Source organism: Sciurus vulgaris, assembly GCF_902686455.1.
Source record: "Sciurus vulgaris genome assembly, chromosome: 7".
In the NCBI taxonomy this organism is placed as follows: Eukaryota; Metazoa; Chordata; class Mammalia; order Rodentia; family Sciuridae; genus Sciurus; species Sciurus vulgaris.
In genome coordinates this window covers 106062802-106075473 of record NC_136467.1, presented here as the reverse complement: position 1 = coordinate 106075473, position 12672 = coordinate 106062802, and the positions used below count along the sequence as shown (strand labels likewise).

The following is a 12672-nucleotide window of genomic DNA, read 5'->3' as shown; positions in this document are numbered from 1 at the left end:
TTTTTTAACAACCTCAGTTAACAAAGGAGAAAACCCTGGCTCAGACCAGTGAATTGGCTTGTCTCAGGTCAAACATCTAGAAGAGACAGGGACCCATCTAGAATCCCCTCCCAGTCTTTCTCACAACTTGAAGAGGCAGGCAATGACAGAAGTGGCACACATTCAAAACCACAATAGCTAGCTAGCACTGTTGGAGCGGTCTCCACACCCTCAGTCAGCAGTCATTAGAGTCATCCAATTCTCAAAAGACCCCTCTGTGACTGTTACTCTTATGCTCTCATTTTCTAGTGGAGGAAACTGAGGCCAGAAGAGGTTCAGTAACTTGCTTTGTTTCACAAAACAGGAGAGAACTGAGTTGGGGTATACACCCAGGATGCCTACCTCCAGAGTCACACATCCTGCCACCTTCACTTTATGAAAAATCCCCAGAATGTTCTCATGGGAACCCAAAAGAAGGAAAGAGAGGTGCATATCCTTGCTGAGGACAGTGGTGAGAGGATCAGGAGATTCTGTTCAGAATTCCCCACAACCGTAGTACATCTATAACAGCTTCTGTCTCCCTGAGTTCACCTCCCATGACTGGGGAGATGTATATGAGACAGAAAGAACTGTGTTAAAGAAAGAAAATAAACTTGAAGAATTCACTGGATTACTTGTTTTCCAAAATATGCCCACTTTCCAAGTTGCTATCCCTCTTTGCTCCCCTAGACCTTTGACTCCTTTCGCTCAACCCAGCAAGCGGACTGAGACCTCCACTTGTAAAGTTAACCTTTGACCACAAGGTGGCAGTATGAAATGTACAAATGCCTTCTTAAGACATTTTCTCTGGCTACCAACAACTGGGGTATAAATACTGCTTGGTTTTTAACTTGAAATTTTTAAAAATGCAATTCTAGAGAATAATTTAAGGTTGTTTTCATTGATTTAGTAAATCATATCTTTCAAGCAGAGCCATTCTGCATTTAAGATGGGATTTAAGCAGATTCTGAAATGTTCAAGTTAACAAACCAACCAAACCTCATATTCAAGTTATATTCACCTAGCAAAACTGTAGCTTCAGTTTCTTCTCCAGCATCAGATGACACTAATATTTGCAACTCATTTACTGCACAGCAGGATTTATAAGAATCACATATTGGAGATGGGATATACCAGTGAATGGGTCCCTGGGGTTACCTGAAAAGATCTGTTGATCCAAGGATTCTCAAATTGCAATGAGTAGGTCTCTTGATCCAGAAGCAGAGCCATCCAGCCATAATGGTTAGACAATGTGTCATATACATAATTGACAGTGGTTGTCTTATTTCTGCTGTCCGTCAGGTTTAAATCATAAGAAATATCGGGAGAATTAACCCTAGGGTAATTTGAAAAAAGAAAAAAAAAATGAACTCCAAGATTATTTGTCCATTCTGGATCTAATTTATTTCCTGTCCATCAATTATAATCATATTTTATTCTCTCCTGTGTATCTTAGGCCCATCATTTGAGGGTCTGTACAGGTTTTAGTAGTTATCGTGTAGATCAAAACAGTCCAGTGGAAATTGGCATTGGATCACTTCCAAATTACCCTGGCCTGGCAGACAATTGGTAACACTCAGATCTGAGGCCACTAATAAATGTCATGTCACCATAGTGAGTTCACATGGGCCAGAATTATATACTTTTATCAAAGAAATGTCTACAGTTGGAATTTTCCCATATATCAAGTTTATTAACAGCAGAAAACACATTATTTTGGGTAATTAAGTATTTCTATGGGGTGCAATGATAGAAACCCAGGACTTGATGTGCCTAGACTCTTAGATGCCCTCTCCAACTGGCCAGCAAGTAGCCTTCAGTAGCCTTCCCTAGAAGGAAGAGGTAATCTGGTGCCTGTTACGTGGGCTGGCCTAACGTTCAGTGCTCACTGCTGGGACACCACTTCTATGTTCTTGAGTTTGCTTTTTCAAAATATAGATTACACAATCCTTAAGGTAAAGAGGTTTCTTCTGCCTTTTGTACCTGCTGTGCAGCCTTGGGTCCCACAGAACCTGACATCCAAATCATGAATGAAGAACACATGACAAGATCTTCTAAAAGCAAACAGTGCCATTCTAATTTATGTAAAGGGTTTCAAGAACTGTATTTTAGTAAATGGGGGAACTGATGCAGAGTATTGCAGAAATATGTAAATGGCATAAGACAGAACTAGAAATTTATGATCCAACATCCCCCATGTTGTTCTACTCAGTCCATTTCAGAAAGTGATTTTTAAGACTTTATTAGAACATAAATAGATTTAGTCACATGCTAAGTCTCTAAAAGTGAGTCAAAGTGGACCTAAAAAATAAAACAAAAGTAAAAACAAAAAAAAATCAATACATGTTATGACTCTTTTCCCCTTTGGCTTAGTTTTCAGTGAATCTTTGTGGCATTTTGCTACAGGCAGATAATAAATTCTCAAAGTAGAGGAAAATGAGAAGGAAGATGTTGGGTTTTCACAGAGAAGTGGGACATGTGGAGGTATAAAGCCAATTTATAATACAGTGACATATTATGAAAAGGGAACTTTGTTTTGGAAGGAGGGATCTTGCTTTGGTCCAAGTTGCCCTTGAATTCTTAGGCAAGCACTTCTGCCTAAGCCTCCTGGGTAGGGGTGTTCTACCACATCCAGCTAAAAAGGGGAATTTATTAATGTTAAACGCTTTAGCAAGTTGGAGTCCTATAGATATGTTAGAAAGGTAGTTTTACACAAAGAAGTGTATATGAACTTGGGCAAATGACTAACTCTGTTTAAGTTTTGGTTTCCTTTCTTTTCAAATGGAGACAAGGATAGTGCACATAAACTTCATATAAGTACAGTGAAACTTTAAAAGAACACCTACATAAAGCACTCATCCATCCCCATGGCCAACAACACCTACCTGCAACTCACTTGAAGGTTTGCCATTCTTTTTTATTGGTGGGGGTGGTACTGGAGGTTGAACTCAGGGGCACTTGGCCATTGAGCCAAATCCCCAGCCCTATTTTGTATTTTATTTAGAGACAGGGTCCCACTGAGTTGCTTAGTGCCTTGCTTTTGCTAAGATTGGCTTTGAACTTGCAATCCTCCTGCCTCAGCCTCCTGAGCTGCTGGGATTAGAGGTGTGCTCCTCAGAGCTCGGCTATGATTTGCCATTCTTCACAATTTACTTGTATGTCTAGAAGTCTGTCCATGATATTTGGTCATTTAGAACATTCCCCAAAACTTTCATGTTACACAGTACTGGCCCTGGCAATGTAGCACTTGATGGCAACTGAGATACACACACACACACACATTTACAGCTGGTGAGAGTAAATGTGTTTGTTTCATTGGTTAATAAAATAAAAAAAACTACTGGTGGGAACAATTTGGAAATAAAAAATTTTCTATGCAGCACTAAGGGTACCTTTAGAAATCTTGCGGGAGGGCATAATTTCTTCTTCTCTTTGGGTGAGAACTCATATCCTCCTTTTTCATTAGCATTTAAAGTGGAACAACTGAACAATCCTTAGCTCATAGTCTTAGCCCAGGATGGACACGTAGGGCATCTGGTCTAACTTCCAGCTCATTGCATGCCTTGCCTCCATGGCACTTTACACTGTCCCTGCTTCCAGTTCTGGGATGTTCACATCCTCCAACAGAAAGCCATCCCATTTATAGAACTTATTTCTAAATTGTAAAGTTTAGAAAACATTTAGAATACTAAATTGTGTTTCTTGTATTTTCTAGCTATTTGTCCTCAATCACCCTGGCTATCTCTTCTCCTGAAATGAAACCTTCAGTCCCAGGATTTACCCAGTGAATATATTTATTAAATAAAAATAGAATTTTTGAAAATAAATACAAACAAATGTTATAGGAAGAGATAGTAAGAACAAAGAAATCAAAGAGGTAGACAAGTTGGCGGCACTAGGTACCAAGGTCAATACTTAGGATGGGATGGGATTCCCCATCATCCTGAGAATGAGTCCAAGTGTTTCAGGTTATGAAAGTGTATCCTTTTGGCTTCCACAGAGATGTATGGACTCCCAATAAAGAATTATAAGACCTAAATTCAGGAGAAACTAATCAATAAGTCAGAATTTCCAATTAATTTCAGTAATAAATAAAACCATCTTTCACATGGAAGTTCAATAAGTATTTGTTAAATGAAGAAATAAGTGTGAAGTGTACCTGGACATTCAATTGGCTACTAAGTGACATTTCTCCCCAATAGAGAAGTCCAGCCAGCCAACTGCATGGGTGTCAGAAAATTCCTAGTGAACTTATTCATCAAAGGAGATAAGCAATTAATCTTAATTTATATATAGTCAACCCCATATCTACAGAATTTTGTCATGAGGACTTAAACATTATATTTAGTGGTCAGAAAACCTCTTTGGGTCATGGACAAATCATATGATACGCACTAGTTTAGTTAGTCCTGGTTTAGGAAAATGCTATGATTTCCTTAATAACTCATATTTATTCTATCCTAATCAAATGCTCACAATTAAACCACTTTGGAAAATAATTTCATATGTCCAATGACCTCTGAGCTTTTATTGCTCTGCTGCTACCCAAAGGGAACCCTGCTTCTATTGCCTCAATGCCTGAGTACTTTGGTGTCACAGTCTCATAGACCATTTTGTCATGTGCAATCCTGTGAAGTGCTATCTTTTGGATGGTTTTCAAGGAGTTGTTTCAACCAGGTATCATTGAGATGGAAGTCCTCCCTGTATCCCAGAAAGTGATGGTAGGTGGCAATCTTGGCCTCCAGCTTGACCTTGATGTTCAGTAGGGCCTTGTACCCCTAGACTTTGTCCGATCGCACTTCAGATGTAGCAGGACCTGTTAAGTTACTCCCTCTGCATAGTGTAACTGGCTTCCACATCCCTCAGGCTATTTTCCAAGCTGAATTTTGGATATCACACTGAGTTACGGTTAATCTCCAAGGACTGGGCTATGCTTCTCAGTTCTGTGAACTTCATCCCAGGAACTCTGATCTCTAGGGATTACCACTCTCCTCATTCTGCTGGAACCAGTATTTGTTTCACTCTTCTCAGTTCTTCTGAGCCAGCAAATCATGGGGGTTCAGATGTCCACCACAATCTTGCTTAGGTCCTGAGATTTGGGGATATTCACCTCCTCTGTCAACCCATACTAGACTTGTAGATCTTTCACTTCTTCCTTGTTCTTCTTCATAATCGGCAGCTCCTTCTCAAGAACATCAACTTTTATCTCCAGTGGCAGTTAAGTGATATTGATGTTGTCAGTGAACTTGGGAAACCCAAGGGTGTCACTCTTCACAGACAGGCATATAATTTGCTCCAATTCACTCTTGGTCATAAAGCCATCATCAGCAAGATAAGCATTGTCAATCGGCACAACAATTTGGGCATTGTCCAGTGAGCCTGCAGAGATCTGAATCCTCGTCTCCTTCATGGTCTTGAAGTAATGTCCCCAGTTTCTGATCTAAGGCCCCCTCCTTTCAGGTATTCCTGAATTCTGAATTCGGGTTTTTAGCTCCAATTATTAGTCTTCAGGCTCCTAATGGAGGACAGTTGGTCATTCGGTCTTATATGATCTTCACACTCTGGATTCTGCCCATTCCCATGCAATTCCCAGCCAATCCCACAACCATGTTCCTGGGCCCCAGAAACACTGAAAGCTGGTGGAATGGGAAACCGAGAACTGGGAACCTGAGCTTCCAGAGCCTGCACTGCTGCCAACTGTGCTGCTGGTCAGTCAGACTAGGTGGTTGCATGACTAATCATAGCCTGCAAAGATGGTTGGTACAGAAGGTGCTGGGGCAGGTGGTAAAGCCCCATGGACATGACGGTCACAGCCCAGTACTCAGGTTTGGGACACTAAAAAATAGTTCTATTTTAACTATCTACAAAAGAAGTTCAAATATAGCCATCTGTTGCCATTCAATTCCTCCTACCTCGATAGGCTACATTTTACCATTCTGTGCTTAGCAATCCCCCACACCTCCTTGATAGTTAGGAAACTGTTACTTCAATATATATCAATACCATCAATTAAGTAGATACTTTCAGAAATGCCTGTATTGTGGCCCCAAGAATCTCCCTACCTGGTCACCTTAGCTGGACATAATTATTTCTCAAATTTTTACCAGCACCATTCTCACTAATCAATTTTTTAGGTATTACTTCTTCTGATTCATTTTTTATAAATTGGTATTTCAGTTTTTGAAAGAAGCATTTCAAGACTCCGGTTTCTAAAGGCCCTTATGAACGTGTCCTCCTCTTTTAATATTGTCAAACCATTCAATGATAGCATTTAGTTAATTACTATCAAACAATTAAATCACAGCATTTAAGTTCTACTTGTCTTTGGGCCTTTATACATTCCTTTTGAGGTTCTGCTCCTTCCAATCAGCACCAATAACATGATGCTGGCCCCTTGGTCAACCAGAGAGGCACCACAGCACACTGTGATCCTAAGTTACACTTTCCTCTTCCCTCCTCACACCAGACACATTCTCTCAAAGTCCTGATCTTATCAAACCACCACCATCTATCTTCAACCAAGGTTTATTCAGGAGACAAATTCACAGGCAATCGAGCAGCACCAGTTTTGATCAGAGATTAGCAAACATCCCTCCATCACAGCTGGTGATATGATCATATGGCACACTCCAAAGAGTAGATCAAAATGTAAAATACCCATCTCCTGGTAAACAAGATGCCTCACATTGACCGTTACCAGGGGCCAACTATTAAAAGTCACATCAGCTCTTATCCTTCTAGGCCAAATGCCAGCAATGACAGTAGTGGGCTCTTCTGAAGAGCACCAAAAGAACATCAAGAGTCAAAGAACACCATGAAGAGAATTTACCAACCATAATTACTACAATTTTCACTTGCCCTAAATAGCCACCAATTTCCCTGTGCCCTAAATAGCCACCAATCTCCCTCTCTTTACTGTTAATGAAGCAAAGGAGCACAAAAGTATTTCTAATTTGGAGGAGCCAAGGGAGTCTGCATGGGCCATTAGCAGCAGAGAGCTTCATTACTAGGCAAAGAAGTCTCTCCCTGAACTTCTCATGGCTTTATGTGCAAGAAATCAGGAGGCAACCAGTCCATTTTAAATGTTAACCCTTACTTCTGCATAAGCATCAGCTCCTGTATACAATTGAAAAGACAAAAGGACTGTAAGCCTAACATGCTTTTCTTTTCCATGGGGTTCTTTAATTTTTTTAAAGAAAAAAATCTCCTTTTAATTAAGGGATAAATGTTCTGTTAGAAATATGACTCTATCTCTTGATAAAACTTCCCAAAGTACCAATTTACCATACGAGTTACTTAAACAGTTACATAATTTAGTGCCCATGTGCTGTGCAGAACTGTTGAATGTATACTGCCCACAAAGGATTTGTTAAGCAATCAACAATACCAATGAGAAGTAATATTAACTCCCTGGTTTGTGTTTACCATTAGCTTACTTTTCCTGAGGGTCCATAGCTCTGTGTATTACAAAAACACTGCATTGAGCTCTAAATGTTCTTGATTCAGAACAATTGTGAAATAAACTCTTTATAATTACACATCTCCTAAGCTATACACATCATAATAGCTAGCCTCAAATGGTGCTGCAAGCAACTTCTGGATATTTGTGTTTACTGCTGTTTCTCTTGTCTTTACTATACAAAAAGGACAAAAATTGAAAATATGAGCATAGTCAACAAGTTTTTATTGATGGGCTTTGTATGAGCAGCCTTTAAAAATACACTAAGCTTAGTCCCTGTTATTATCTTATCTGCTGTCTTACCACTATTCAGTAATGTTTCATGCCTATCAGTAAGGATTTTTCTCCACATAAACTGACTGACTCAGAAACATCTAAGTATCCTTCCTTCTGAGTAAGGTAACAAACCTAAAGAAAAGAAAAGAAAAGAAAAGAAAAGAAAAGAAAAGAAAAGAAAAGAAAAAAACACAACATTAGGTCCTTTTCCCAAAATTTTAAAAAATTCTTAAGTTATCAGAAAAAATAGAACTAGTATCCAGAAAGTCAAGTCATATGACTTAATAATTCTTGTGCTGCTGGTGGGTACACCCACCCATTCATCTTCCATGACTTTTTAAATGTATTCTTCTATTTTTGTTGAGAGTTGGCTACAGCAATAATTGATTGTAGAGGACCCCAAGAACCAACCTGGCACAACTCTAAGGTAGTATCTATTTACAACTGAATTATCTGCCATCATATTTGTACACTACTTATTGTTCATACTATGTTAAACCATGAAGAAAAGCAAAGAGAATCCCATCATCCTACTTTAGATGATCCTTCATACAGGATGGCATCTCTTGTCTTGTCTGCTGTGTCTAGCTGGAAAGACTTCCTCAGTGCAGAATACCATGACCACAGCTATGTGACCAGAAGGTAGACAAGTCCTTCTCAGGGATACTGGAAAACAACTATATGCAACAGGTAGGAAGTTATACTAATACACCTGTCTTCCATTCTTCCATTCCTCATATATCTATCTATCTATCTATATGCATATATTATATGTATATAAAATACATGCATATATATATATATATATATATATAATATACACACACCTGATGCTGGGGTAGAACTGGTTGCCATCAGCTCATGAGAATCTATTCTTAGCTTCTCTTCCCAACCCCATTTGTCAGTGTAATGTTGCAGCTCCAAATAAAGTAAATGAGAATATATTCAGTGTAGAATTATGTAAATACTACAAACCAGGTCTTTTTTTTTTCTGGAGAGCCAGTTGTTAAACATTTGCTAGCATACACTGTATTCTTTTATTATTCATGAAACTTATTAATCTACTTTATTGGTATAGCACAGTTTGGGTTTTTTACAATTTTTAGATTACTTTCTATTTTACTTCTGTAACCTCCACTGGAGGATAATACATCTTGAAATTTCCCTATCTTACAGGATTTTTTCCTTTTTTGTTTTTGTTTTTCAAGGACCAAAAAGATACCATTAGTGATGCTATGCCTATTTATCCCTAGGAAGGAGAGTTAGGTGATTATTAGACGAAAAGCTAGGCCAAAATTTCCATTTGAACTCTTCTTTACTTTTGCATTCACAGAGGCAGGGGGTGCCTCATACTTTGAACACTGACACATTAAGTGCAGTTGCATAGGTAAAAACTGAACGCAAGCACTACAGGAGAGGATATTAAGCAAGATCTAAGAATCAAGGTGATCAACAAGAACATTAACCTTTTCTTTTCCAGAAATAGGAAGAAAGAAACAGAAGGCACTAGGGTGCAAAGAATTAAAGACTAAGTACTACATGACGCTGGATTTTATGAATACCTGAGAGGTTTTGCTCAACTGGCATAATGCCATGTGATTATTGGAAATGATTTGCTTATTTGCAAGAACTGGATTAAGTTACATTTGAGCAAATTTAATTTCCTTGCCAGGCATTTGTTTCTCAGAAACATAAATATCTACAGTATTTTATTCAAGTAGTAATTTACCTATGTGTTCCTCTATATGTAACAAATGTGAAATAGAGATTTTTTTAGAGGTCACTTTTATTGAGCACCTACTATCTAACAGACAATGACCCTTGTGAGATACATGCTATTATGCCCATTTTACTGATATGAGATTAGAAGCAGAAACAGGTGAAGGCACTTGTCCAAAGAAATACACATAGAAATAAGTGGAGCTGTGATTTATACCTGCAGATAATTCCTAATTACATCTCCATTCCTTAGCTTTTGAAGAATAATTTCAAATAAATGCCTATGTCCTGACCATATTTAATTCTCAGTCCACAAAAACTCAGAAGGATTGGTTGGTCAACTTTTTTGCAAACTTCTGATTTCCATTACACTCAATCCAGTCAAAAACTGGAAGACAGAATCAAGGTCTGATTTATTGATTTCTGAATAAGTCTATGAAAACTGAAAAAGCTAAAGAGGTCTCTAGAACTCTAGATGATAATTGTGAGTGTTGAGTTCTCATTCTCCCCTGTTACAATTCCCTGTACTGATACTACCAGTGCAAGAAAACAATTACAAATGTAGGCAAACTGCTTATTAAGAGGCAGTGGGTGAAGTTCCCCTACAGAAGGAGTTGGCTAAAATAAATCCTCTCCTCAACTGATAACTTAGGAAAGCAAAAGTCTAGAGAACATTAGGAAAGGGCACTAAGTGTTAGATGCGTCTAGGAATTTTAGAAATAAAGACCAAGAATAGCACTTTAATCCCTGGGTCTTCTGAAGCAAAGTTAAATGTCAGGGACACCTTGTGAACATGTTCTAAGAGACAACTGAGCAATAATGACACCAGAGGAAGATTCTGAGGAGTTTCCAATTTTTTATTAATATTAATTTATGTAAAATTAATTTCAAACCACTGTGTGTTCAACATGGTATTGGCATCATAAGACAAATAAATAAACATTCTTTACCATCTACAAGGAAAGACAGCCAACTTGCAAATATATGTAGGGGCTATGAGTATTGATCAGAGAAAATCTCAAGAGCTAACACACAGCAGGGAGACCAAAATCTACACAGGATGCTCAAGGAAACTTTCCAGAGAAAACACCGTCCATGCTGAATTCACAGAAGATGAACCTTATAAATTGAAAGGGGCAAAGAAGTTGAAAGCAGCTGAAGAATGAAGGGAACATAAACAGAGTCTTGAGAGATGATACTGGAACCATAGCAGGAAGCAGGTCATAAAAGGCCCAGGAGACACTGAAAATGGTGACTTTCCTTGGGAGGTACTAGAGTTTCAAGCAAGGGAATGAACAGGTGAGAAGTAATGGTAGCCTGGACTAAAGAGCCAATTTGTAAAGGAGAGAAGCAGAAATACTCAGGAGGGATTTTATTTTTTAAATAAAATGGACCTGATAGATGATTAATGTGAGAAATTAGGTAAGAAGATGAGTTGAGGGTGATTCCATGTTTCTGGTTTAAATAAGTATTTATCTCAGTGGGATTCTAAACACCCAAGGAGAGACAACAGATCTATGGTATAAGATCATAAATTCCAAGTTGGAAACTGAGTTTGAAATGACTATTAAGTATACTAGTGCAAATACTCAAAGTATGGCTATTCAGTGGGGATTCAAGAAACCCATAAAAGCAATAATGAACAAGTCAGAGGTACTAGCTGCATTTACAAAGTAAAAAGAAGCAGTGAAATTACTTTTAGTAACATATTAACCTAATATATCCAAAATATCATTTCAGTATAACCAATATGAGCAAATTACTGAAATATTTTATTTTTTTTTCATACTAAGGTTCAAGAATTTGATGTTTAACTTCCCTTACAGCACACCTCAATTCAGACTAGCCATATATCAGATGCTCAGCAGCTGTACATTTCTAGTGGCAATAATACTGGACAGTGCAGACTCTAAGGGTAGCAGAAAAATGGGTCCAGAGTGTACTCTAATTGGATTGGAGGAAATAATTGGTAATTATCAGTGGATCTTAACTGAGGTTGTGAAAATAACCAAGACTGGCTGGGATGGGTATACGGCTGAGAGAAAACAAAAGCTCACAGGACCCTAAAGAAAACCAGCATTTAACAGAGACAGGAACTTACAAAGGACATCTAGAAACAGCACATAAAAAGCTATCAATAATATTATCCTCATTCTGTGCAACTATTTTTATGCAGAATAAATCATTTATCTAAATTTTGGGATTGATGAACCCAAGAACTATGTAAGGCATGTCACCCTAGGGGAGCTCTGGACAAAAATGTTCACTGACATCCTTTTTTGAAATAAGGTCCTGGCAGTTGCCTCTTCAGGAAGAATGAAGTTCACAGAGGGAGACTGGTAGGAACAGAAGCCAGAGAAGGAACATGACCCAGAATACTGAAAACAAAAACATGTTCTTAGAACAGGTAGAGAGAGACCAACCTAAGTGGCAAGCATGCAGATCAAGCATGTTGTCACTTTAACAAAACATAAACTTGTCTCTGCCTTGTACAGGGGAGCAGTTTATTCTTCACCCAAATATTAAATATTATGGCCAACTTCAAATATTTATATGCTTCTGTTAACTCAGCTGCTTAGTGTTGAGTCATGGGAATCTATAAAATGGAAAATATCACAAAGGTGGGCACTCATCAGATTAAAACAAGGCAGTGAGGGACAGGAAAACAGAAGGTCACTAAAGTCAAAGAAGTTATAGTAAAACAGACCAGAGAGGAGATGGAACAAGGAAGAAATCACACTCCAAGCACTTAGGGGAGGCAGCACCTTGTTTATGCAGCCATGTAAGGCCTCGCTTTTGCCCTCTGGCTGAGGGAGGGGGTTAAGAGTTAAAAGTGAAGACAGCAGGGCACTTGTGCCATATCAGATCTCCATCAACATGCAACCCCAAAAGATCATGACTGTGAGAGCTTTGTAAATCAACTCTTAGGGTGCTTGCCCCAGGGCAAATAGCACAACAAATTAATCCTTTCTCCATGAAATGCAGCAAAGTTTGTATCTACACTGAATTCAAATTGCTCATTAGCTCTGACATGTTCCTAATGAGGTTATAATGCTCTGGGACAAAGATCAAGCCACTGAGCACAAATAGCTAGGGATAGAATCATAGAAGGATAAAATTAGAAGGACCTTAGAGCAGTGCTACCCAAACTTGTGGTATAAATCACCTGGGCACTCTGATTCAGAATGTACAAAGTCTAG

The 12672-nt window shown here is 38.5% G+C and overlaps 1 protein-coding gene across 10 annotated transcripts in view; it reads right to left on the bottom strand.

Annotated features, from left to right (window-relative positions):
• The window catches only part of PKHD1 (PKHD1 ciliary IPT domain containing fibrocystin/polyductin), a 448592-nt gene that overhangs the window by 220540 nt on the left and 215380 nt on the right, over nt 1-12672 (bottom strand). For all 10 annotated transcript variants that reach the window (XM_079147500.1, XM_079147498.1, XM_079147502.1 and 7 more), the window contains one exon: nt 1177-1354. In XM_079147500.1, the coding sequence (XP_079003626.1) occupies nt 1177-1354 (178 nt within the window). The remainder of the gene's footprint in view (nt 1-1176; nt 1355-12672) is intronic.